Source organism: Antennarius striatus, chromosome 4 (assembly GCF_040054535.1).
Source record: "Antennarius striatus isolate MH-2024 chromosome 4, ASM4005453v1, whole genome shotgun sequence".
Classification (NCBI taxonomy): Eukaryota; Metazoa; Chordata; class Actinopteri; order Lophiiformes; family Antennariidae; genus Antennarius; species Antennarius striatus.
In genome coordinates, this window is record NC_090779.1 from 15,827,637 (window position 1) to 15,855,509 (window position 27,873).

At 40.8% G+C, this 27,873-nt stretch overlaps 2 protein-coding genes across 6 annotated transcripts in view; one reads left to right on the plus strand and one right to left on the minus strand.

Annotated features, from left to right (window-relative positions):
- The window catches only part of rassf7a (Ras association domain family member 7a), a 53,244-nt gene that overhangs the window by 21,306 nt on the left and 4,065 nt on the right, over positions 1-27,873 (plus strand). For 3 of the 5 annotated variants that reach the window (XR_011035132.1, XR_011035133.1, XR_011035131.1), the window contains exons 2-6: positions 9,153-9,351; positions 10,084-11,006; positions 12,986-13,160; positions 13,235-13,342; positions 13,692-13,850. Coding sequence is in view for 1 of the 5 variants with exons in the window: in XM_068312351.1 (XP_068168452.1) it covers positions 9,249-9,351; positions 10,084-11,006; positions 12,986-13,160; positions 13,235-13,342 (1,309 nt within the window). In the remaining 4 variants the exon portion in view is untranslated. The remainder of the gene's footprint in view (positions 1-9,152; positions 9,352-10,083; positions 11,007-12,985; positions 13,161-13,234; positions 13,343-13,691; positions 13,851-27,873) is intronic. The other 2 variants (XR_011035134.1, XM_068312351.1) reach the window with 2 other exon arrangements.
- Positions 18,388-27,721, minus strand: LOC137593543 (ubiquitin carboxyl-terminal hydrolase 42-like). The gene is made up of 12 exons (XM_068312350.1): positions 26,424-27,721; positions 25,958-26,068; positions 25,675-25,774; positions 25,265-25,332; positions 25,088-25,158; positions 24,891-24,973; positions 24,628-24,739; positions 24,360-24,500; positions 23,969-24,069; positions 23,603-23,765; positions 23,402-23,472; positions 18,388-23,255 (listed from the first exon to the last, which is right to left on the minus strand). The coding sequence occupies exons 1-12, from the start codon at positions 26,653-26,655 to the stop codon at positions 22,250-22,252; spliced, it is 2,259 nt and encodes a 752-aa protein (XP_068168451.1). The 5' UTR covers positions 26,656-27,721; the 3' UTR covers positions 18,388-22,249.

Genomic DNA, 27,873 nt, shown 5'->3' on the forward strand with positions numbered 1-27,873 from the left:
TGCCATTTCTGTTACACTGTGACTGTTGGTGGTTCTCATTTCATTGTCTGACAGCCATTTGTCTTTTTTCTTACACAACTGGTAATAAACAAATGTTAATGTTATGATAAACATCGTATTTTATAGCATGGTATACTGTGAAACTGGTTGCCACTGCAACCCAAGATGTTTATGAGTTTGTCCTTCCCTGGCAAGTATTGCTGAGTCAGGTCGACAGTATATAATTACAGATAGAAACTCATCAACAGCCAGACAGCCTTCTTCCTTGGCTCAGCTAACAATACCAGCTCCTGTGCACACAGGGCTCAGCATGCAAGCTGCATAACCACTCATCTTAAGCTGAGCTCTGAGCTGAGGGCAGATCTGCCGGCCTTCCACATGCAATGTGCAATCCAGTATTATCATAATCACCGTTAAGGGCCAGCTCTGAGTGGATAGGAGTCAGAGAAAACAAATTCCTGCCATCTAATTTACTCGCCTTTGCTCAGTTTCTGAGGTTGAAGTGAACAAGTGAATGCCCACTGGTAAACCAGATATTTATTAACTTTCTCAGAGAGAGATGAATAATGTTGTAATGTTTTATTGTGGCCAGGGTTGTGTAAAATATTATCATTGTGTCCTTCAGGCATTGCAATTTATTACCCTTCAATGAAGTTTCTAAAGTGTCGTCATTCGTAACGAGGTAACAGCATGTACAGACACAGTTACCCTCTGACTCTAGTAAAGCTGTAAACCACATCTGTAAATGTCTTAGATACTGAGCATTTACTCATTCTACAGTCTCTTGATGTGCTATGCTGCACTGTTTCTGGTCTGAAACGTCATTTTGTTCTTCTCTATACTGTTTGATTGAAAAATTAAAGTTGAGTTGAGTTATATTTCTCAAGTCAAATAAAACAAAACAAAACCTAAATCTCAAAGGACATTCCAGAAAGACTTAATCCCTCATGACTTCTTTGTTTGCTTCCCTCTTGTTGTTCAGGCTGGGTTCACCATCTGTCTGTGTCACTGGGGATTCATGATGATTGGGATTTCACACTAAGTGATGTTTTACACAGTGTGACCACAGTGGTAGTGATGGCCACAGGTGACGGCCAGACTGAATGTCCATTACAAGGTCTTAGATCAACTTGAGTTATTGACATCCTCATTTAAACGCTCTTCAGTCATCAGTCGCAGACACTCTGTACTGTATATTCAGTGACTGTGCATGAGATGTAACAGCTCACAATTGCAGAACTGCATTTGTCCAGCTGATCATATACTTACCCTTAATTTTGAGGAAAAGGTGTCCTCTATATTAACGAACTACAGATCTTTTGTCTCTGGTATTTCATACTTCAGCTACACAGTCATTATAATGAAGATTGCTGAAGGTCACAGCGATGGATCTGTGTATGCGAGTATGACAACTAAAGCTTATTAGTGATGTGTTTTTTTTTCTTTGCACTGAATCATTAGCATGTCATTATAGAAGACACAGGCAGACGGAGGACATTTTAAAACATTTATTTGGTCATCAACGTTTGAATTTTGTTCTGAGAAATATTTGCTAAATTTATGTGCCGTGAAAAAATGCATTATTCATCAATCAGGTTTAATCATCAGGGAAGCTCCATTAGCAGGAAAGCAGGCAACCGTTCATTCTAATTAACAAGCCACGTGTCTGAAGAGCACTGGCCTTCAACTGTGAGGTAGTAGAAGCAACATAGTCATTATTGTTATAATAATGTAAACCATTCTAGCATCATTGACACTGATACTTATTCATATACTGCTCAATTATAAAAATAGTTGTCAACAATGCTGTGGATACTTCTCCATTTTTTGGTCCAAAAAAATAAAGACATGATAATCAAAGATGTGACATAATTTTAGCTGTAGTTTTATCAATGTTTTATTATTTGTAGAATCAACTGTTATTTCTAGGGTTTATTTCTATCTATTACACAATTGTTTGAAATGTCGCATTGTGGCGATATGCTTTAATGCTGTTTCAGTACAAATAGCAAAGCAAACGATGTTATAAAATACTGTACTAATAGTCTTTGAGCTTCTCAGAGGATCTGACATCTTTGTAATATTTGTCCCACCTAAAACCTTTATTTGTTTATGAAAATAAAAAATTCAAAAATAGCAATGAATTAGCATTACTTAGCACTGATCCCACTACTGTTTGTTCAGGAGTTTGTTGAAATTGTCGTAACTTAAAACTTGCAAGGACTTTATACAGTATATTACCAGTTCTCATAACGCATCTGAAGTGCCTTCGTCCAGTTTTTATCTTGATACTGTAATCTAAAACACACATGCACACAACACTTCTTTCTAAAGGCAGAATAACAGAAGTAGGGCACAGAACAACTGAATAAGCTGTTTCATGTTTTGTTTACACCCTAAAACAATCAACAGCCCAGCATTCACTCGACATTACTATTGCGTCACATACTCTAAAATCCATTTATCCATTTTAATTGTACTTATTGTAGTTAACATAATTCACCCTAGAAAAGGCCTCAGGTCTTGGATCTTGGTTCCTGATGAATCCACCGGATCACTCTCTGATCTTAGACAAACCTCGCTGATCATTGCCCCATTGAAAGAGTTAACAGTATTCTAGTACTCAGATCTGTCTGTCAGAGATTCAGATATAGGCAGATATATTCAGCTATGAAAATCATTCCACTGGTATTATTTAATCTAATGTAAAGTGCCTCGTTGCTGTGGCCCTGGAGATAGTGCAGTTGTTCACTTGTCAGAAGGTTGTGGTTCACTCCTCACCCCTTGCAGTTTTCTTGAGCAAGACACTGAACCGCACTTGGATCAATGTAAACAGATTCAATTTGCACCATTTCTTTGCAGTGCAGTAATATTAGTGTGTGGAAAGAGATTGTGGAAATCTAAAATTAAGGTGTAAAGTGACTATTCTGAAAAGTCTTGTTTATTAAATTGTTGTTAATTAGGACTTTAAATTAGTGTGTATTTATATGGGCGTCTGTTTGAATTACATATGCGTACCATGATGTTGACTTTTCGGCTTGTTTTTGGTGGCATCTGTCTTTAGACATTTAATTATTGCTTGGTGGATGAGCAGCAGTCCTTCTTTACTCATTCTTTTCTCTCATTTTTGAAAGAAGAGAAGGAGTAAAGAATCCAAGACATGGGAAGATATGTTCTCAATTTTATGAGTTTTATCAATAGTAACATGTAGACACAGGAGAATGGCACTGAAAACTAGCGAGGCAAAGCAGATAACCCGGTGATACCAGGGGCAACAAAAGAGGCGACACTGATTTCAGAACCAGAATAAAACAATATGTCTCTGGAGTACAGATCAGATCGGGTCACTCTGTGCCAGTGTGTTACTAGCTCTTTGAGTGTTTTTGTGTCTCTGCCAACCAGAACCAGAGTGGGATGGAGGGCACAGCTTCTCTCAGCACTGCTCTTTGTCCTTCAATAGTACTGTCGAACCTATTATGTTCTCTTTAACCAGCAACCAGCCTGGGACAGGCTCTTTTTTCCCCACTGTTGATACAGATAAGGTTTTCTGTTTGCCTACAGTTGTGTTTCTTGCATGTCTGCCTATGGTTTAAATGTGAAGTACTGATGTATGCTTATAGCCCTACACTCTAGCATTGTCCTTTGTTTTTCTGTAGCCTCAGAGATAGCATAATTATCAGTCTGAACAAGAGGGACTTCTCATAAAGATAGGCCTAAATGACATATCTGTTGCAAACATTTGTACCCAATCGTATTTTGAAGCACACAATGGAGTCTTTGACCATTTCATGAGTGTGCCACAGTGGTCTGTGCTTCCCCCACACAAGCACAAACATATTTATGCATTATGCACTCAGTAGAATTACTTTTCATGTAGTCTAAGGGCTCAGGAATCAAGAAGTAATGATAGATAAAGCATGCTTGGAATTTTTCTGGGAAGCTTTTCTTTTTCTTATTTCCCACTACTGCTTGTGACTGACACTTCGTTTAAAAATTTGCAAAGGAAATTGCAGGTTAAGGGTGTGTCTGTCTAGCTGAATAAATCGTGCATTTCTTGTATTAGCATTTTCATGTATTATTCATTCTGGATACATTTCATGCCTTTTTAGATTCTTATGTAAGACAGAACTCAAAGCACATTGGTGAATGGATATCTCCCAGAAGATTCTGATCAGAAACAGATGGCAGGTATTTACTTTTAGATTGTGAAAAAATGAAGTCCACAAAGTGTGTGACCAATAAGACAGTTCTTGATTTAAAGCCTGCAACACTCCTCTATACCAATCTTGTCCAATCGGGCCCATTGATTCACAGCCCAACACTGCTGCTCCTGCAGAGACGAGCTGAATCATGTCCTGTGGGCCGGCAGGGTTGTGATATGCTGGCTGCTTCTGCCCTTGGTTCATTTAGAGAGCTGTTATTTAAGTGTGACAGACAGGCACAGAAAGTTTTGAAAAACATCATGAAAGACATATACCAGGCTTGATCAGTGATCACTGAGGGCAGTGAGGTGGAGGTGGTAGGAAACTATAAGTACCTGGGACTGGAGCTAGACAGCAAACTGCACTGGTCACTCAACTCGGACTGTGTGTACAAGAAGGGTCATAGCAAGATGTACTTCCTGAGGAGGCTGGCCTCCTTCAACATCTGTCTTAAGCTCCTTCTCATGTTCTATCAGTCCATAGTTTCCAGTGTGCTGTCATACGCCATTGTGTGTTGGGGTGGCAGGGCCAGGAAAAGAGATATGGATCATCTTAACAGACTCATCCGCAGAGCGGGCTCAGTGGTCGGGCTGAGCCTGGAGATGCTTCTGGAGAGCAGGACCATGTCTAAAGTTAAGGCTATCATGAACAACACCAGCCACCCCCTGCACACTACCTTCTCCCAGCGGAGAAGCAGACTGCTGTCACACAGCGCCTTCACAGAGAGGCTGAGGTCCTCCTTCGTGCCCTGTGCCATCACGGGGTACAATGACTCTCTCAGGAGGAGCAGGGGGGAGATGGCGAGGTCAGCACGTGGTTGGATGGATTTTATTTAATTTTATACTGTTTATATTTTAATTTTATACGGTTTATATTTTAATTTTATACTGTTTATATTTTAGTTATGGTTTAGTATATGTCCTGCTACATGTGTCTTTTAGTGTAGTGTATGTCTTGTGGTGTGTCCTGTGATGTCAGTGTTTCTCTTTTCCTGGTGTTTATCCAGTATTTATTCATTATGTAACGCCTGAGCAGTGGATATGTGCAATTTCCTCCGGGATTAATAGAGTATCTATCTATCTATCTATCTATCTATCTATCTATCTATCTATCTATCTATCTATCTATCTATCTATCTATCTATCTATCTATCTATCTATCTATCTATCTATCTATCTATCTATCTATCTATCTATCTATCTATCTATCTATCTATCTATCTATCTATCTATCTATCTATCTATGGGTACAATCTCCTTTCGTCACTGTTTTCTTCTCTACCACTCTTTGTCTGCCTGTCTAACTGTTTATTTACCCTACTCCATCTTCCTCAGTGTCATAATTTCATTCTCGTCCATTATTCAGTCAAACTACGGTGTTCTTCATTCAAATTAAGACATGGTTTTATAGATGAAATGTCTGGGTCTATAGTTGAAAATCTTGAATTCTGGTGAATTACTTGACTGGCCAGAGTTCAGAGTTTCAAGTGAAACTGTTACTGCTCCCTGAGACGTGGGTGGATGGTTGGGTGTGGTTGGGGTGAAAGAAAGGTGGGAATTAGGATGAGTTTCTATATTGGGGGATGGGAGGGGTTAAATGGTGATGTTAAGTGCTGGGATTTGGGAGATTTGTTTGGTTGTCATACACATAGAGTGTGTGTGTGTGTGTGTGTGTGTGTGTGTGTGTGTGTGTGTGCGCGCGCGCGCGCGTGCGTGATAATAGGCTTCATTACTCAGAAGCTACATTACACAACAGCACAAACAATTCTCTCCAAGATCTATGTGTATGTCGAAAAGTAACACAAGGCTGTGGATCTGTGCTGTGAAAAGGACCAGGGTGAGGCGGACGTCTGTTTTTCAATGTTGTTGTGCCTGTGACAAAGGGAATAGATGGTAACCTGAGACTCGCAGGTCTTTTTGTTCACAGAGGTCTGTGCTACAAAACATAGATCGTCTGAGCAGCTTAGATGCACAGCTGAGGCGTTGTGTCGGGGATGAAATGTGCAAACTCAGCAGAAGACACACAGGTATACCTTTTACCTCTCTTAACATACTCTCTGACTCCCACCTGGCTTGAAACCCCCTGCTCTCAGTGTCCACCTTCCTTTTACCCAGTTTTGAGAACAGGAGTGGCTAAATCCGACCTCCGCTCTGACTGCTGATAAACATCCATCCTTCCATTGTCATGATCCCTTCATCTGCTGTCGCAGGTCACGGGAAGCTGGAGCCTATCCCAGCTGGCTTAGGGCGTGAGGCTGGGGAAACTGCGGGCCAGATCTCGCCCGCGGGCCTTGACTTTGACATATGTGTTTAGTACATATTATCAGATTCCACCAACCAAGCATCATGGGAGAGTGGCATGATTAGCTGAGTGATGTTTGCATTCACATTTAATGAGATTGTTATGGTAAATACAAATCCTGGGCAGATATTTAATCCTTTTGTTACATAAGTTTGTTTGCATGCAAATTGCATCGATTCCCAGTAGGAGTTATTTTCCCATGCAGACTTGAAAAAAACCCAAAAAAACAAAACAGTTAAACCTTGTGATTTTAAATACTTTTTCTTAGAGGTTACTCTATGATCTGCAATTGGTGGCGCAGTGGGTAGCGCTGTCGCCTCACAACACGGCGGGTCCGGGTTCGAGTCCCGCTCTGTGCAGAGTTTGCATGCTCTCCCTGTGTCTGCGTGGGTTCTCTCCGGGTTCTCCGGCTTTCTCCCACCTCCAAAAGCATGCGCTTCAGGTTGATTGGCCGGTCCCAAATTGCCCGTAGGAGTGAGTGTGTGTGCATGGTTGTTCGTCTTTGTGTGTGGCTCCGCGGTGCACTGGTGTCATGCCCGGAGTGTCCCCCGCCTCCCGCCCTATGCCAGCTGAGTTAGGCTCCAGGTCCCCGTGACCCGCTACGGCAGATGAAGCGGCAGAAGATGAATGAATGAATGATAAAGTGTGTCTACTGATGTTGTATTCTGCAATCAAAACTTGGATATTTTAAGTTGAACTAAATGTTTCTCTATACTCACCCTAAGCTTCGGCCAGTTAGGCTCATCTATGTATAGCATCAGTCAAAAACCTGGACACAAAGTGTGTCCAAGCCTTGGACTGTTACAGTATTGTAACACAGCACTCTGTGCCCTCACAAAGAAGAATGTAGACATTCCCTCTCCACTCTGAGATGATTTGTGGTGCTTAACAGTACTCCCTTTGATATCAAGTTTCTTTCTGGATGAAATAAACTCCCTTATATGGTTCAAAAGAATTTCTACTACATGTAGTCATCCATCTGTATCTTCAGCTTGTTTCCTCTGACGTCTTTCTGCAGGATTTGTTCTCTGAGCCGTGCCGTCATAGCCTCTGTCATAGGCATCATTTTGAGCTGTGGGGTGTAATGTTGCCATATCAAATAGGCTGTTTCTCCCTAGCAGAGCTTGTGTTTGGTGTTAAATACAGTAGAGAGGTAATGGTTTTTCTGAATAGCTAGGGCAGTAGCATAGAAGGAGAAAGAAGTTGGAAGGTGGAGTGAAAGCTTTGTTAAGAAAAGCAGGAATCCTTCCGGCTGGCCGATGAAGTCAGTGCATTCCTCCAAACCAGCTCTCTATGGGCAGCCAGTGGAGCAGAGCCAGGCTCTCACTGTGGGACAAAGTAATGGGAATGATCAGTATTGAACACCTCCCATAGATACCTGGGGAGACAGACCTACTTTTGCAGAAAGGTTTCATTCAGTGTCAGAGACGAGATGCTCGCAGTCGCGTCATCTCCAGCCTCTTCTCTGTCAAACTCATTTCATCAGCATAATGGTTGTCCTCAAAGGGTCAGAAGTATTTACTGTAACTAAATGTAACTGTGCTACAGTTACAGCTAATGTAGCACAGAAAAATGTTTGCTTGTTGCTCAAGTGAATAAAGAAAAATAACATGAACTTAGAACATTAACTTTGTTCAAAATGGTTTTGTCAAAGTTAAAATGAGTTTAATTACTGCTTTGTGTGAAATATAGTTTAGGTCAAAGCACACTTTTGATCTATTTAGTTTTAGAAACTATGATCATTTAATGTCTGCTGGAGCCTATTCCAGCTGATACAGATGAGTGCCGGGGTACATCCCAAGCAGGATGCCAGCTCATTGCAGGGCAATAATCCTTTCATTTATTTATTCATCTATTTATTTTAGAACAACAATATCTCATTCCCTTGTTTTGAAGGTGAAGAGTGAAAACTACCAGTCCGATATTAATTTGGGTTAAACCTGCTGCCCAGATGCATGTTGGGCTTCCTGCTGATCTGCTCTCTGAAGTCTGATGAGACCTAGTTTTCATCCTGCTGAGGGGATCAAACACAGACTGAAGCTCATGCTTGTTCTACCTCACCTGCTATGTGTCTGTGTGTTTCTGCCAGCACAAACAACCTCTCTGAAATGTAGACACACTCCATTTTCCCTGTCCATTCCCCTTGGCAGAATGCTATCATAGCAGCTTTGAAGGAGGGTGGCAGAGGGTTTATAATCGGGTTACAGATTGGCATTTATGTTCCCAGGTCAGCACAATAACGTCGGGCTCTTTACTAACCATAACCTACTCAAAGTCTTAGGTGCTTGGTCTTGATACTTTTACATTATACATTTCAATTGTCGATCCTGACAGAGAAGAAAGGTCTTTAATAAGAAAATAAACTGATTCTCTCCTAAAAAAATAAAAATAAAATTGTGTGCTCAGTCACCATAGCACATTTTTATGTCAGTACTATTGGATTTACAAGCCTTTTTTTATGAGAAGAACAAGCTGTATGGTATGATGAGACAAAGACTGCATCATAATCCATATTTTTTTGTTGCCTCACAGGACTTGTCATTATTCCTACATTCACCATTGTCTGTACATACAACAGGAAAATTGGATTTCTGAAGTGTATATGAAATCAACATACCTCTGACGTACCGCTCTGTTCTTGTCTTTCAGAATAAGAGCCATGCAGTGTTGAGCTGAGCCAGCCCAAGCTAAAGCGATCTGTTCTGAAAACGGTATCACCATTCTCCCTGTCCCGTCTGGTTCCAGATGGAGCTCAAAGTGTGGGTGGATGGAGTGGTGCGAGTTGTTTGTGGCCTGTCCGAGGAAACATCATGCCAGGACGTGGTCATTGCCCTGGCCCAAGCCATTGGTGAGTATTTTAATCTTTACTGTTGTGAAATTGTTGCCATTGATCTCAGTCATGCTCCCAGTTTGTGTTATTTGGCATGTTGTTATTCTCCTGAAAATGGTAAATGCTGAACCAGGTACCTAGCATTTACCGTTATAAATATCTAACTAAGTACTCTACTGGATAGTCAGGGGTGAGTTTGCATTTGAGCTGGATCTCTGTCCCTGTATTATCAGACTTCATTCAAGCCATTTGCCAGAACAGTGATGAACAACATGGCTCCAGATTTAGCACTCTCTTCATGAGTGAGCTGGTTGCCAAGTCATTGGGGACGGTTTGTCCTAATTTCAAGGTCCTTGTGGAAACTTGAGTTTATTTGAACATTTTTTACTTGTTGTGCAAGGCTTACAGCAGCCTTTTATTCTAATCCTCAGTAGCGGAGATTTGGAAGTATCAGTATCATCTCCATGCTATTGATGTCATTTGGTCTCTTTGCAATGCTTGCATATGGAAGTATTGCAAAGAGAACAGTGGGAAGGCAGTAGGAAGAGTTAAGCTAACTGCTTTACATTTCCTGAAGGAGAAGAAATGTCTGTCACAAGAAAATAAACATTCTCTACTAATTTATACAGAATGTGTTGCTATAAAAAACTTGACAAACTTGTCTTAAATTTGTTATGGTAGCAATTTACTTAAGGTAGATAGTGCAGTCTTCTATTCTGTGGATATATTACTCTCTTTCTCTGTTCCCAGGTCAAACGGGCCGTTATGTTCTGATCCAGCGTTTGAGGGACACAGAGAGGCAGCTGTTGGCCACAGAGAAGCCTCTGGAGTCCTTGGCTAAGTTAGGCCAACAGGGTGGTGAAGTTCAGTTCTTCCTTCGTCGAACTGGCCCAAGTAGCAGTGATGGACCCAACTCAAAACAAGACAGACCAGTTCCCTATCCACTACCCAAGCATCCTGAGCCAGTGCTTTCAAAACGTAGCCAACCTAAGAAAGCGCTCACCTTTAACCTTGGCCCGTCCACCTCTCCTAGAACTAAACAATTAAAGAGGTCTCCTCGTGATTCTCCAGAGCAAAGAGCCTCTCCATCCCCTTCTTCCAGCCCTGTTCCCCTACATGTGCCATCCCCCTCTCCTTCACCACCTATAGGCCCATCCAAAGAAGAGATCTTTAGGAAGGTTCTTCAACAACAAGAGAGACTGAGGGCTTTTCAGTCCCAGCTGGAAGTGCTAGACAGAGAAGCACAAACCTGGGAGCATCTCTATCCATCTCCATGTCCTTCACCGGTCTCAGATGGTCACTTGCAAGAAGAGATGGATGCTTTAGACCAAGCCGTGCGGAGTAACCAGGCTGAGCTTGCTCAAGAGCAATACTGGGAACAGATGTTTCAAGCTGAGGTAGAGAAGGAGCGTGGAATGAGAAGGAAGCTAGGGGAGCTCCACACCAGCCTAGATGACTGTGGTCGGCGGCTCCACGAGTTTTCTATTCGTTCTGCTCAACTGGAGCAAGAGATCCAGAGGGAAAGTCAGGCAAAGGGGAAATATAAAAGACCTGAGGAGTCCCTTGATGCTGTGAAAGCAGAACTCAAAAACCAGGAGAATCATGGGACAGACCTGGAAGAGCAACTATCTGAGTCTGACAAGGCTCTAGGGAAGGCAGAGTCCTTGCTGCAGGTAAGGAGAGAGGCATTGGTTCTTGAGAGAAGGCTTTAAATCCACATCAACACCTGGACATTGTAGCGGTGTAGTGTATATCCACTATCTAATCTGCAATATACTGTATATCCCTCTCCTACCTGCGTACTGCAGTAGACAAAGCGCCAGTGCAAAGACAGAATAAAAAGAGAGATGTACACTTATTACAAAGCAAAACTTGATTTGTGGGAGACTTCAGATATTGTATATAAATTCTTCATAAGAAATGAAATGACATAAATTCTGTGAAGTTATATCCTACTTTCTATGAAAATGTTCTGTCCTATTTATAGTCCAGATTAACTTGTTTGGCAGGTATGAACTTCTATGAAGTTTTTGAACATGTGGTTTCTGAAGTTATCTGTATCACATTGTTGGTATCTACATATTCCCATTTTTGTACTTTGTGCTTGGAAAAAATTCCCATTTTTGTACTTTGTGCTTGGAAAAAGAGATTAAAGATAAGTGGTTTGTAGTACAAAAGCCCCTTTATTGAATCTAGTGAACCTCAGTTTTTCAAGTGTGTGCTGTCACAGTTTAATTTTGGTGGTCGTTATAGATACAGCTATAAAAATAAAAAGCCTAACCCTTTTGAAACTTGTGAAACTCAGTTTTTTTTAAATATTTGACAGAAAAGTCTTGCTTGGTTGTTGGCTTTATAGTACAGTACTTATTTGGACATGCCCCAGGCAGTGAGATTAAGAAAATAATTTTATTTTTTAATTGAGAGTTCTAATTGGTATTTTTGAAAATTTTGTCTGGTGGATATAGAGCATACATAAAATATGTGTACTCTGCTATTTTCTTGATTTTGCAAAGATAATATAGACTGAATGACTGTCCTATTCCCAATCCACTGGGCTGCATGTCATAGATAACAACAAACAGGCTGCAAAATTGATTAGAACATCATGATAAGCTATTATATTATTTGCCCGTCTTAAAGAAGGCATCCTGTTGCAAAACAGAGATACTGAGTTGCTGTGTGTTTTCTACATAGTAATAAATAACTTTCGCCACCATGTCCCAATATGTATGGTAACAAGTTATAATCTCAAAATGACCACTGAGGCATTTCAGGAAACTACTTGGAATAATAGAATGTTAGAACTAAAACTGTTATAAATAACATGTTAACATCTTGTAACATGATGCACTATAAGCAATTTGAACCCAGAGGAAAGGTGTGTTTATTTGTTTGTCAGCTCGATACTGCCAGATACGTTTTTGGTGGTTTTGTTGAGCAAAGTGTTCCTGTTAATGGACCTGCAGGTGTGAACCACCCCAGCAGGCCTCCTTTGTTCTGCATTAATTACACACATACAGACATGTTCTGGGACTGGACCTTACAGCATGTTGCCGCCACTTCTTCTGCTGCTTGCACCTACATTGAGAGAGTGAAAATTAATTGTCGATTTAGACAAATTGATTGGCCTGTCTGTGCACATTACAAATTAATGTGTGGATGTGAAGGTGATGCCAGTGAGGAACTATAAATTCCCAAATTTTTAAGTTATTAAACAAGAAAACAAGTTTATGTCTGTCTAGTAAACCAGACTGCTTGATTTGGTGGACCCAGATAAAGGACTGGTTTGGCTCATTAATCGTAGAGAATGACGTGTATGAGTTGACGTTATTCTTCAGTGAGTTGAGGCGAGCTGTGTGGACTCCACTGCCCCCTTGTGGTCAAAATATGCTGGGTGCAAAGTAGTGGTGTGACGTGAAGGCGAGTTGTGCAGTCATGCTTCATACTGTAAAAACATTTTTTTTTTTAAAGTATTGCTGTTGGTGTATTATTGTGGTTGCATTTACAAACGTCAGGAGAGACCCTTTTTACTTTCTTATCCTTTTCTCACTTTCATTAACAAGCAGAAAGTGTCACTTTTCAGTGAGTCAAGTCTGAACTCTACATTGCCCTTTTAATTTTGGTCTCTGATCCATGTTTTTTTCCATCTCAGGCCAAACAGGAGGAGCTGGAAGAGCTGAATAAAGAACTGAGGCAGTGTAACCTGCAGCAGTTTATTCAGCAGACAGGTGTCCTGCCAGTGCAAACACAGTCACGTACAGATCTTCAGGATCAACTGGAGCAGTTAGAAATGGCACAATTCCTGCAAGATGGATACAGTAATGGCGGTATGGAGATGGACATGAGTATTGTATACTTCTTTGTTGAGGTCAAATAACTAAAATATGTCATTCTCTGTCAGGCCAAAATGTCACTCCAGTGGAGTCACCGCCTCGCCCCACTGCTAAGCAGTTCCTGGGACATCCACGCAACCTGCAAAACCCTCTAGTGTCCAGTCTCAATCCTGAGGGTGTGTATGTGTGAGACGCCACTGCTTCCCAAGTCCATCCTGCTCTGCTTCTCTACTGCCCTGCCCTTCCTCTGGTTGCAGAGCCTCTTGCCCTGAAACTTTCTACCCCAATTTGGTTGGGTTTAAGGCTACAGCAGCTCTTTTTGGTGTTGGGTATTGAAAGCATCTGTTTGGTGGGGGTCTGTACTATTTCTCAGAAGTTCTTGTCTACACTCTACATTTTAAAGTCCTGCACCTAATACTCAATCTGATGCTGAGCACCATTTTTTCTTTTCTTGTTTGTTTTTTGTTGTTGTTTTTGTTTTTTCTTTTGCATTTTGCCCATTTGGTCCGAAATCCATTGAGACAGAAACTGGATCCTTTGGTTTTTGGTTCAACAATAATGCAGCAACACCTGCAACCTTTCAGCTATGATTCCATAGGACGCTTCAACCCAGCAAACTCTGTTAACCTTCTAACACTGCCATCAGAAGACAGAAATGAGCAGCTATTTATACTTTATGAACCGGTAAGGCCTCAGATATAACACATTTTTCTTGCTTGACTTCACTCAATCTAGAAAGCCATGCTGTGTTAAACTTAACTGTGGAGGTTTTTGCCTTCCAGCCTGATATGGTTTCATCGTGTCTGAATTGAATGCTCATGCAGGAGAAAACCTGTATCAGGATAAAAAGTGTCTGTATTTCATTGTGATATACAGTAATCCCTTGTGCATTTGTGCTTCAAGATGCCCAGCTTCACCTTATCACTGATTTTTAGTAGGTAGTGAAGGAAGAGCCGGAAAACCTGGTCCAGGAGGACAGCTGACCTCGAGGCCCTTCGGCGTGTTCGTTTATCTTGAACTAGGACAATTTCTTTTCGAAGTTGAATAAACAGGACAAAACCAAGTAGAGTTGCAAAACAGAAAGTACTTTATTAGCAGGAATTCCTGGGCACAGAGACTAACAGGAAAGAGACTCCAAGCTGTGTGCAAAGAACCATAATACACATACAATATTTATATCCATTCTAGTAGGTGTCAACTAAACATGGGCTGATCTAACTCTCATCCTATCAGAAGGTGCCAACGCAAGGTGTTTTCCATATTCTCACTTTGTGGCGATTGTGTCATGTTCTGGGGAGGCTCACTACTATCTCGCAGCTGCAGGATTAACTCAAGGGCATACTGGCTGAATCACATACAGTAATTCTTCAGTCAGACGTCACATTTAGGGAGGTTGTAAGTTATTGTGTTATCTGCAAGGTAAAGATGGTTTAGCAGACACACTAATTAAAAAATGGTGATTTAAAATAGTGAGTTATAAGTGGTAATTTAAAGTGTTAAAATGGTACGTTATCATATATGAACATCATTTTTAGTCATGTGACACCGTATGCGCATTCTATTGGCTGACAGCATCAGGAAGTGTGCTGTTTGCAGCACACTTCCGTGTATTAAAGAAACACTTAAAAGCGCTTTAACAGTCTATAAAAGTGTGGGAAAAGGTAATACAGATAGAAGGTGCTTTAATATGAGTATGGGAGGGTTCAAAAAGGTTAAATTACCGTAAATAATAAAATAAGTAGTTTGTCACAATATCGCGGAATTTCATTATTTGCGGGTGGTCCTGGCACGCATTAACCGCGAGTAACGAGGGATCACTGTACCTCCAGACTTTTAAAAACACATGCCTAACAACAAATGTCCATCACACACGTCATGGAGTCAAATTCTTGGGTCCTCATTGTATACAAGTGAATGTCCTGTTCTTATCTGTGAACATATACGTATAACCTCTGTCAATGCCTAAGGATTGTTCCATTAGGTAAGGTCATCAAGTAAACCAGGTTGATTCTGGAAATTCTGATTTCTGTCCACAACATTTGGTCCCACAAACCACCAAAGTTTGAGGATTTTTCTTGATGAAAAGAGGATTGTAACTCAATAATGTGCTTTCAGATCATTAGACTTGATTAACCACAATCAGTGAAAAAAACAAAAACAGTGAGTCTGATACCAGTGGCTCTCAAGGGCCCTACCCTGTGGGCCAACATGAGAGTACTCCTTTGTGTCAACCATTGCCAGTATCCTTCATTTTAAAGTTCCAGACAAAATCTGTTTGTTTCTATAAGATGAAGTCCTGATCTCATAGATCCTTGGAGTCATTTTGGTATGACCTATAATTGTCTTACAAATACCGTAGAAAGGGATTCTGATGTGACCATCCGATGTGATTGCAGTTCATATGACGCATCCCATTCTGAACGTATGTGGGATGATAGATCCCGGTGTGCCTCATCCCAGTCTGAACAAGCCTGGTCTAGTTTACCACCAATGGTGGTCTGGTTGAAAACTGTGAGCAGGATTCCAGTGCAACCACATCTTGTTTGAGCGATCCTGGTCTGAACGTTTGTGGTGTGTCAGATCTTGGTGGGCCTTATCTTAGGCTGAATTTTCCTGGCATAACATTGCCTCGTGTGATCGAGTCTGGTGTGACTGCGTCTGGTATGACGGGTATGGTGGGGAAAACTCTTGTGTGATAGATTGTCCCGCGAGTCCCAATTGGACCAATGCTTGTTTGGCCAATTCTGGTGAACGAGGTTCTGGTGTAACCTTATCTTATATGACTCATCCCATTCTGAACGTTTGTGGTTTGACTCACTCCAGCTTGAAAGATCCTGCTGTGACTTGTACCTGCGTAAACGATGTTTATACGGCTGGAACCTGTGAACAATTTTCCTGTGTGATCTTTGAGCGATCCCCTTCTGAATGATCATGGTGTGATAGCTCTTGGGGTGACTCAAACAATTTTGAGTGATCTTGCAATGGTGGATGCAGCTGTGACTTCTGATCGTGTTCACTATGGCCGTCCCACGTATAGCCGTGTTGAGGATGACACATTTTCCTAGACTCTTGACTGTAAACAGTACATCCGGTGGAGTCAGGACTGTGTTCCACATCATTGACAAATTACCTTATTAATAAATCGAATTAAATAAGTAAAAATTGACCCTAACAAAATAATTTATAATTTGTGGAACACGTTCAAGGAGCAAACTGTACTAGTTAAACAAAATTAACCACATCAACTCAATCAAGTGCATATTTTACCTAATTTTGCTTTCTTTACAATCTTGTACACTGGTAGTAACAATAGTTACAACAGACAAAGCCCAAGTATCACTGTGTGAGTCCTTCTTTGGTTGTAATATATTTACAGTGTTTCTTGTAGGTTGTGTATTGACAATCAAATGTTTATGCATTTGTCATTCTATTTTTAAGAAAATAAAAAACTCACCTGAGCAGTGTCTTGTTCATGGTGACATTAACCAATGTGGTTTTTTGAGTATGTATTTCATACTCCCTTAGTAATTACGTAGAGAAAACTAGTGTTGAGTAATTTTTCTACTGGTATTTATACTTCGTCCATGACAGAAGCTCCTCATCAAGCTTTGATGTTTGCTTGATGTTGCAGGAGTATTCCTGGCAAGCTTGTTTGTCCTTCTTTTCCCAAACCCAGTCTTTAGGATGTCCTCCTTCCACTCCTGGTTTTTTTACCCCTGAATGTCCTCACTGTGTTCCCGACAGTGTCAGCAAAGTATGGATTAAGTGGCTGTTTTGGTTTTTTGTTAAATTTACGCTGTTCATGTGACTGACAGACGCTCTGGAAAAATTAGACTTAAGTCAGAGACGCAGTTCTCGATGAATCTAAGTTGCTTTATTAAGGCTATTAATATATTTTATTTTCAAGATAGATTCATTCGTTTCAAGTGAATCCTGTTTTGATTTCCTTTGATGATTTCCACAGTCTCATTAAAACATAATTGACAGTTATTCCTAATCCAAAATGTGTGTTCAATGATCTTTTTTAACGTGGTTCTAAAACTCAGATTTTCTCTGCAGGTATTATTTATTCATCAGTGACAATTTGTTTTTATTACAAGAGACACATGCGACTCAAGTAATGTGAGAATAAAGCAAATCTGAAATCAAAAGCACCCATAAATGTTCAACATATGTAACGCAAGCATTTTTTATTATTTAATATTTGCATAAATAAAATATACATAAACAGCAACATGAGTTCAACTTTTTTTCATGCAATTTGTGATACGTTTTCGACCTAACAGAAATTGAACTGGTGTCGCAGCCGGAGTTTCCCCCGCCTCACACCGTCAGTCAGCTCCCCATGACCCGCCACACCGGATGAAACGGTAGACAATGAAGTAATGAATGAATGACTGAAAGAAAATCCAGTCTATTTCGATTCCAAAAGTCATCTGGAATTCTGTCTTGTCTGTTGATGTCTTCAAGTCATCATTAATGCGTTTTAGTGTCCAACGGAATTAAAGTCCATTTGCTCATTGAACGATTGACACATCCAACAATGCCACTGAATGGCACAGTACTCTATAATTTATTATAGAGTATAAATAATATAATTTATTATAAATAATAAAAAATAATTTATTTATTTGTCTGTCATCAGTTTGCTGGTAACGTGGTTCATAATTCGATATGAGACACCTTTCACTCCTCCAGTATGGTATCACAAAGTAAAATAAAAATCAAGAAAGCTAAAGAAAGAAACCAATGATGAGAAAGGTACACATTACGGAACCAAATTTCATGACCTATTATGTACAGACAAACTGACATGGGAAACTATATTCGGGACATACACAATAAAGAGTACAAAATACCCTGATAACCCCTTGCATGATGTCGAGCTACTGCAATTCCCATAATGTAGCTGGACAGTGTGGTTAAAAGCCTTGCTCCCTCCCTCTTAATGTAAGGCAACAGCACATCTTAAGTGATCAGTAAAGTTTGTTGTTTCAAATATTGATAGTCTCTAAGCTGTAGCTATGGTGATGTTGGCGACGTCATGCCTGCCGTTTTCTTGAAGCCAGTGACAGTCACACGATTACACAAAAGACGAGTGAAGTTTTCATTTTTAGTAGAACTAATCATCTAAAACTTACTATATAATGAAATAAATGAAGAAGAAGAAGAAGATATACTTTATTGATCCCCTCAGGGAAATTACATTTGTCACTCAGGTGTACATTTTGTTACATTTTTGAGTTAGTTTTTCACAGTAAGTACAGGCCCCTGAAATGATACAGATATATTATAATTCTGCTTGTCCGATGTCCCGCATTACCGTTTGCATGACTCAGTGATACTGAGTAAACTTCACTGTGAAGGTCTTTGACCATCTAGCCAGGTATTGCTTTCATTGTGTCTGAGCTGAATCCGCATGCAGGAGAAAACATGAATCAGGATTACAAGTGTCTATTTTTCATATACTCACAGACTTTTACAAACACATGCCTAACAGCAAATATCTGTCACCGGGAGAAGATGGACAGATACAGTATATTCAAGGGTTCTTTGTCTTTGATCCAGATGATTAGCTGAAGGAACACTCACCTTCTCCTGCTCAGCTGTCACAGAGCAGTAAGGAGCCTTGTCAGACATCTGCATGGAAACACCGGTTTGGATTAGTTAGAGATACAGGGATGTTTAGGGACACAAATGGATTCGAGTATTAGATTGATAGATAGATTTGAAGGTGGAGGGCTTATAACCTCACACCAAAAACACAACTGAACCTGGGTTCATGCAGGTAGGTACTACACTAGAGTTGGATGTTGAGAAGCACAGAGCCTCTCATAAAAGAGTCGTTAGCCTCTTCAATGCAGTGTTTGTTAGTTCATGTGGTCTCCTGGGCCATACATTGCCCTGGAGTTATGCTACAGAGGAACAAGAGCAGAGTGTGTGTAGGGGGGGAGGGGTGTTGCACTGTATAGTACAATGGGTAACTCAACAGACTTGAATGCAGGAGGCCATAGGTCCGAATCTCGGTCAGGGCAAACACAATAACAGTCATACCGGCTCATACGTCGCCCATATCAACAAGGTTAGCATCAGTTGCTAGGGAACCAGGACAATCTGATGAGAAATATGATATTGCAACAATACACACATGGACATGGTTGGAGATTACAGATTTATTGAAATGCTACTATGCAAGCAATCTAAGAGAGAGGGGGGATATATGGGGCGGATTTGGGACCAATGAATGCTTTGAAACCCACATTCACGGCTGACAAAGAAACAGATTTTAGCCCAGTGTTCCAACATCTGTAACCACAAACAAATAGAGATCAATGAGATACTACAACAATGCAACACCAAGGGGGAGCCAGGATGACAAGTCAGTGGGGGGATTTCACAATTACCCTCACAATCCGAGATTGGGTACCAAGCCCCTATAGATATAAACACCCAAGAGCTGCTAGCCTGAGAAGGAAGATTGTGACCCAACGGGAAAAACAAGCAGATCCACAGTTTAGCAACACTAATCCTTGAAATAGTGGGATATAAGATTATGTAGCAAGCAATACCCTCCATGGAAGAGACTGTTTGGGCCCACGATAAAGGCAACACTGAGAGAAGTCAGCCAGCTCGCTGAGGTGCAGAAAGGGAACATGGGGAATAAAGGGGTACCCAGGAAATACAAGAAGCTCTCCATACCTGAAACACTCAAAACTGCCAGAGATTAACTGCTCTGACCACCAGGCTGAAGAGATACATTAAGGAGGGAGGCCAGGAGAATAAACGAGATGTTCTCCACTCAAACAGCCAAGGTGTACTCTCAGTGGTAGGGAATGAACAGCAGCCAGTCAGACTTACCAAGAACTAAGGTGGAGAATGTAACAAGGCAGTCACAGACTGCAACATCCCTTGTCACCCCTAAATTCAGAATTTTACCCTGACATACATGCATAGGTCAAAGATCAAAGCTAGTGCTAGGAGAACCATGGGGCTTCACATGATTAACGACCTCCTGAACAAAGGGCAGGGCCACAGGTTCAAATGTGTCAAACACTGTGGTGCAGGAGACTGAGATTGAAGGGTCGCTGGACAGAGATGAAACAAGTGCTCTGGCAGATGACACTATCAATGAAAAAGCTAAGAAATTGTTCACATATTGCAGGAGAGGCATCAAGTCCAACAGTTGGTGGTGGATTCAGAGCAGTTGACAACTTTAAACAACACATGAGGTGTATGTAAATTTAAAACAACAAGGTCAGATGAAGTCTGCAACCCACATAAGTGTATCAGGTCGTGTAGGCCATACAGGATGGCACATCAGTTTGAGGTGTGGCAAGAAGGTTTGCTGTGTCTGCCAGCGTACTGCCCAGAGAATGGAGGTGCTGTCAGGAAACAGACTGGTACACCAGGAGGTGTAGAGTAGGCCATAGGAGGGCATCTACCCAGCATTAGGACCGCTACTGCCGTCTTTGTGCAAGGAGGAACAGGAACTTATCGAATCTAGTTGAATCCTAGGACTCCGCAGTGGTACAGGTAGGCCAGGTATACTGCAGGTCATGGAGGATCTCTTCAATCCTTCTACCATGTCTCCAGGGGAAAGTCTATTCAAGGGTACTGGCAAGGTGGATTACACCCTTAGTTTAACCTTGGATTCAGGAGGAACAATGCGGTTTTCATCAAGTTCGCAGAACACTGGACCAGCTCTAAACTCTCCATGGAGTGCTCGAGGGTTCGTGGGAGTTTGCCCAAGCAGTCCATCTGTGCTTTGTCGAACTGGAGAGGGCATTCGACTGCTTCCCTCATGGTATCTTGTGGGGAGTGCTTCAGGAGTATGGGGTTCGGGCCCTTTGTAAGGGTCTGTCCAATCCCCCCATGACCGAAGCTGGAGCTTGGTTTGCATTGTTGACAGTAAATCAGGAGTATTCCTGGCGCATGTTGGACTTTGTCAGGCTGGCCTTTATCATGGTTTATATTCACAATATTTATGGGCAGAATTTCTAGGTGCAGCTGGGGGCCGGAGTGAGTCCGGTTTGGGGACCAAAAGATGCCATCTCTGTTTTGCAGATGATGTTGTCCTGTTAGCCTCATCAAACCTGGATGTTTAGGGTGCACTGGGGCGATCTGCGGCTGAGACCCAGCAAACATTGCTAACCTTCTAACACTGCCATCAGAAAACAGACACGTGCTGCTATTTATACGTTATGAACCAGTGAGGCCTCAGATATAACCCATTCTTCTGTTTTGAATTCACTCATTCTCAGAGAGCAGTACTGTGTAAACTTTTCTGTGTAATTTTTGGCCTTCCAGCCTGGTATTGCGTCCATCACATGCAGGAGAAAAACTGAATCAGGATAAAAAGTGTCTGTATGTCACTGTGATACACTTACACGTGCCTATCAACAGATATCTATCACACACTTCAGGCAAATTCTTCGGACTTCATTGTATTCAAGTGAATGTCCTGTTCTTATCTGTGAACATATATTAACTCTGTCAATGCCTAAGGCTTCCATTAAATAAGCTCTTCAAGTAAACTAGGTTGACTCTGGTAATTCTGATTTCTGTTCGCAATTATTCCCATGAAGCACCAAATTTAGTGGATTTTTTTAAGGTGAAAAAAGGATTTTACCTCAATAGTATGTTGTCAGATTATTAGACTTTATTAACCGTAATCAGTGAAAAAAACAAAACATTAATGAGTACTAATGGCTCTACAGCATTACAAGGACCCCACCCTGTGGGCCGACATGAGAATACTGCTCTGTGTCAGCCATTGCCAGTATCCTTCAGTTTAAAGATCCAGAGAAAAGCTGAAGTCATCTTGGTATGACCGATGCCTTCACAAATACTGTAGAAGGGGATTCTGATGTGACCATCCTTGTGTGATTCACCACTGTGTGCACGAAGATGGCATTGCTGTTGCTGCAGTTTGTGTGATTCACTGTGCTCTGACCGACTGTGGTGTGAAAGACTCCGGTGTGACATATTGTGGTGTAGGTATCGCTGCTTTACTTCAACTTGTCTGGCCAATACCGGTGATTGGGATTCTCATGTGACTGCAGCTCATATGATTAATCCCGTTTTTAAAGTTTGTGGTATGACGGATCCCGGTGTATCTCATCCAAGTCTGAACAAGCCTGGTCTGACTTCCCACTGTGTGAACGTTGGTATGATTGAAACCTGTGAACAGGATTCCGGTGCAACCCCATCCTGTTTGAGCGATCCCGGTCTGAACGGTTGTGTGTTGTCAGATTTTGGTGGGCCTTATCCTGGGCTGAATTTTCCTGGTGTGACACTGCCCTGGGTGACTGATGTAGGTATGGCCTGTCAACACGATTCTGGTGTGACTGTGTCTGGTATGACTTATACTGGTGTGACAGATTCTGCCGGTGTACTTCATCCTGGTTTGAACGAGCCTGGTATGACTTTCCACTGTGTGAACGGTGGTCTTGTTGAAAACTGTGAACAGGATTCTGGTGCATCTGCATCTTTTTTGGCCGATCACTGTCTGAACGTTTGTGGTGTTTCAGATCTTGGTGGGCCTCATCCTGGGCTGAATTTTCCTGGCGTGACCAATGTTGATATGGCCTGTAAACCCGATTCTGCTGTGACTGCGTCTGGTATGACTCATCCTGGTTTGACCGATTCTGGTGGGGAAAACTCTTGTGTGATAGATTGTCCCGCGAGTCATCCCGATTGGACCAATGCTTGTTTGGCCAATTCTGGTGAACAAGGTTCAGGTGTAACCTCATCTTATATGACTTATCCCATTCTGAACGTTTGTGGTTTGATTCAGTCCAGTTTGAAAGATCCTGCTGTGACTTGTGCCTGTGTGAATGTTTATACGGCTGGAACCTGTGAACAATTTTCCTGTGTGATCGCATCTTTTTTGAGCGATGCCATTCGGAATGATCCTGGTGTGATAGCTCTTGGAGTGACTCATCCAATTTTGAGCGATCTTGCAATGGTGGATGCACCTGTGACTGGTGATCGTGTTCATTCTGGCTGTCCCACGTATAGCCATGTTGAGGATGACACATTTTTCTAGACTCTTGACTGTAAGCAGTGCATCGGCTGCATTCCATATCACTGAAAAACAAATTACCTAATAAATAAATTTAATAAAATAACTAAAAACAGAGTATGGAATTAAATTATAATTTGTGGAACATGTGTGCAAACCATTCTAGTTAAACAAAATTAACCACATCAATTCAACCAAGTGCTCATCTTACCTAGTTTTGCTTTCTTCACAATCTTGTACACTGGTCACACCAGACAAAGGCACTGTATCACTGTGTGACTCCTGTGGGGCAAAATAGGACACAATTTTTATGTAGTCAATGTGCTATGTCTTATCAAAATGCATTCCAGGACACACCTTGGGTATCTGTACATATCCAAATACATTCAAAGTATATTTGTGTCTCAAGTACCTCAGTCATTTGTGGTGACAACGAAAGGTTTACTGCGTATGTGCAGTGATGAATAGTGGCATTGTCTTGTGGCATCACGTTTGGTTCTGTGGATGCCTGGTCAGAGATGACAGTATTCAGTCTCATCTGACCACCACCCTTTGTCGTCTCCTCTTCACTGGACCTGGTGACACCAAAGGATATCAATATCAGGGAGAGCAAATATCAGTTTCGGCAACATATGAGAACAGTGGCCTTTCTTCAAGTTGTCCATTTCAGTTATTCAAGATGTTTCTTTGAGGAATGATTGTGTCTATTTAGCTGATGTAGTTGAGATGTGATTTTTTAAATGTATTTTTTTTTAAAAACTGTACACAATTTACTCACTTGGCATAGAACAGAATATAGGCATGTTGCCTGAGGACAGTCTTGATGTCACTTTCTGTCACCAAGCAGTCATCCATGAAGTACCACCGCCCATCACTTGCCTGGGAGACAAAGCAGAACCATTGGAGGAATCATTACTGTTTCACATAGTCAATATAGAAGTCACTGTTCCTGGCTTCAAGTGTCTACATGCACAAACCCACAAATATCTTTTCTCTATATTTTTTAAGTGACAACTTCATTTTTCTTAAGAGGAGTTAGAGCCTTGAATGCATTGGTCTGACAATACTGATCTTGCTATCATTGAGTTCTTGCTATTGTTGGAGAGCCAAACACATGTGACACTAGTTACAATTCTGCTGGAGTTACACAGTGGCACTTGTACCAGTACCTTAGTATAGCAGTAGTAATGTCCAGCATACACATTATCCCCAGAGTGGATCAGCACTGCGTACAAAGAGTAGTGTTGGGGCCCGATGTTGTTGTCCGACATGTAAGGCTCCATATCCAGATACTCAGGATATTCCACATACTAAGGACCAAGAAACAGATGAGTAACATCAAACTTGAGGTGAACTATTCTTTAACAAAAGCCCTGAATTGCGTGTGCCATCCATAACAGTGTTGTGAGTATTATTTATCTTCACATATCGTGATACCTTTCCAATTTTTTGTCCAAGAATGGCTGAAAAGCGTTTTAGCATGATCGTAAGGATGTTGGAACTCCTGTAGATGTTACATTCCTTGGTTGCTGTTACCATCTGCTGACACCTGATGGAAGCAAATGTTTCGTATTAAGTGATCAGATACAGTAAATTGACAAATAAAACACTAGCGCTTTGTTGTCAACTTGCTTATTTGAAATTTCCCAGTTTGGGATCAATAAAGTACATCTTATCTTATTTGTGTAAAAACAACTTACTTGCTGCAACAGTAAGCACTTTCGCCATCAAGTTGTTCTGGGGCCACAAAGTCTACCAAAGCATTGCTGATATTGTCTGTTCTCTGTATTAAAAGAAATGCTATTAAGATATTTGAGTATAGTTCAAGTTATTGATTTGTTGTACATTTATAAAGTAAAACAGAATATGCAAAGAATAATAAACACTGAATGATTACTTCAACATCCACAGGAATGTCTGTAAAAGGCTCAAATGTGTCTGAAACTCTGTTGCAGTTCAAACATGTGACTGAAAACGAAAGAAATGGTTCAGTTATTAGTCCACAAAAATTTGAAGGCTGATAGTTACTTCGCCTCATGTAAAAGACAAAAAGCAAATGAAGACCGATACTCACCTCTGGACCTAAAGAGTCCTCCAAACACCTGATGGATGAAGGTTTTTGTTTCGGTGGCACTATCTAGTCTGTAAAAATAATAAATATGGGAATGTAATTACAAACCAGAAGAGCAATGATATATTTGATTGGTTGATTAACTAATCCAATCTATCTGAAACTTGAATTCCTCAACTGTCTTTGTAAAAGTCCTCTCAGAAACACAATGGTTATCATCCCAGTTATATCTGATGAACAGAAGTTTGTCTGCAACCTTCTTGGCAATAGCTTCACATTCTGTGTATTGTATAGTAGCCATTATGCATAGTTTCCATCGGATGATCTTTTCAGACAGTTTTGAACTTCAAATGGTCAACACAATCCACCATATATTTGACACTTGAACCATTCAGTGACTGATTGATACTTACTCCATTCCATTCAAACAGGAATCCTGCAAGGCATTTATTGTGGCCTGCAAAAACTCATGAGCATCTTCCTGGTGTAAAAACCCAAAATGACCACCAATATCTGTTAAAAAATGAGAAAAATCCACAAAATGGTAAGATTCTTAAAGAGTGTGAGCATTCTTCTAAAAGCAGACTAAAAACACCCATTATAGTTATCCTGAACAAGCATAAAATCCTCTTCCTGTATTTTGTTTCAAATCATTGTGTTAAAAAAGGAACATCATCAGAGTAAATATGTACTTACATGGTAGTTTCCAGAGCACATCTATGGGATAAATGGCCTTCCCAGAATTAGAAAATGCCTTAACAATGTGCTTTTCCAATGTGCACATCATACAGAATTTATCTTTAGGACCTGTGGTGATAGAACGGCAAAATATTAACAAGGCAGTCAGAGACTGCAACATACCGCGACTTACCCTGAACTACTTCCAGGGTAGGTCAGGGTACCCTGAAAGTAGTACTGTACCTGACAAGTGGACTAATGGGACGAATGAACGAACGAACGGAGGAATGAACGGATGAACACTGACAATTACAATACATCCCGCATTGAAGCGGGACGTCAGAAATAAGACATGAATCTGACAGGGAAACAGTTCATAGATGTTACCAAAGACAGCAAGGCTGACATCATCATTGTTGCATGACAGTAACATTGCACAGGAACTTTGTTGATGTGAAGTAAACAACATCAAATTTGAACTTACTGTTACATTCACTGGAGTGCTCCCTTGTCATCAAGAAGTTTGTTAATGGTGGGGTGTACGTGAGACACTGCAGGGTGGAGTTCATGTAACAAGTGTTGGCGATGTTTTGTAAACCTGCACCAACTGAATGAACATGGGTCCACTTCATTGAGAGCCTCTCTAATGGGAATAAGGCCATCAAAGGCAGGTCGATATCATCTTTGTTTGTCACTGCAAAGACAGCAAGGCTCATTACTACCAACTTTGCTTCTTCAATGCATTTGTCAGAACAGTAAATCAGTTATCTGAGCATATGATAATACATTGTCAATAGAATGACATACCTAGATCATTTGTGCTGTCCCAATGGTTCTGATTTGCCCACACATTTTCATTGGTCAAATGGGTGTAGTTTCTCAAACGTGTGGAGTTGGTCAAATGTGTTGAACTGGTTGAGAAGCAGAAAAATAAATGTTATATTTTTAAACTTTTTACATTAGTGTGTGTGTGTGTGTGTGTGTGTGTGTGTGTGTGTGTGTGTGTGCGTGTGTGCGCGTGTGCGTGCGTTGCATATAAGAGTTACAACATTTTTATTTAACTTTGATTAGTAAATAACTTGTGTATTCATTGGTTGTAATATTTTATCTTATTTTTAGTATGTTTTGTATTGACAAAGGAATGTTAATACATTTGTCATTCTATTTTTAAGAAAATGAAAAACTCACCTAATCAGCGTCTTGTTCATGTTGACGCCAACCACTGTGGTTTTATAGCACATACTCAATGTTAGCTTTCCAGTTACATAGCCAAAATCACTGTTGAGCAATTTTCCTACTGGTATTTATTTTAACTCCATGATGAAAGCCTCTTTTCTTTGCTTTGATTAGCTTTTAATGCTTTGATGTTAATGATACAGCTTTGAACTGATTTCATGACGATTACGTCACCCTGTACTGGAGTGTTTGACCTAAACCCAGTCTTTAAGTTGTCTTTTCTTCCCCTATAAAAAAGATCAAGGATTCTTCTATTACGACAGTCACGCGTCACGTGACTCAGCATTAAACGTAATATCGTCGTGTCAAATCAACAAACTACACTATAAGCAATTCTAATGATCGCATGTAACTACATTCAAAATGAATAAAACAAACTCACTTAAGAAAAAAGGATTTAACTCTGAGAAACAACGTAGTAATTACTTACATCACGTAATCTTCCAGCAGTCACCGGAGATTGACTCGCAAAAATTATTCTGCTCAGAGACTGAGAAACGTTAACCTTCATAAATAAATATACAACCTAACCCTAACCCTAACCCACCCACCCCCCCCCCCTTTGTAATAATTATTACAACATGATATAGTAATTGATTGGAGTGCCCGAAAAACATTTATTTCACAAATTATTTCCTGCAGTATTCATCTCACTAACTTGTATATCAAATTATACACTAAACTCAATCATCAGTTTT

Excerpts from the sequence above, each read along its gene's own strand:
- LOC137593543 (XM_068312350.1), bottom strand. The coding sequence starts at position 26,655 with ATGAGCCTTGCTGTCTTTGCAGTGACAAACAAAGATGATATCGACCTG. Across the intron at positions 24,070-24,359 it reads ATTACTACTGCTATACTAAG|GCAAGTGATGGGCGGTGGTA; the intron begins GTACTGGTACAA and ends TTTGTCTCCCAG. Across the intron at positions 23,256-23,401 it reads TGTGAAGAAAGCAAAACTAG|TGATATGGAATGCAGCCGAT; the intron begins GTAAGATGAGCA and ends TTTGTTTTTCAG.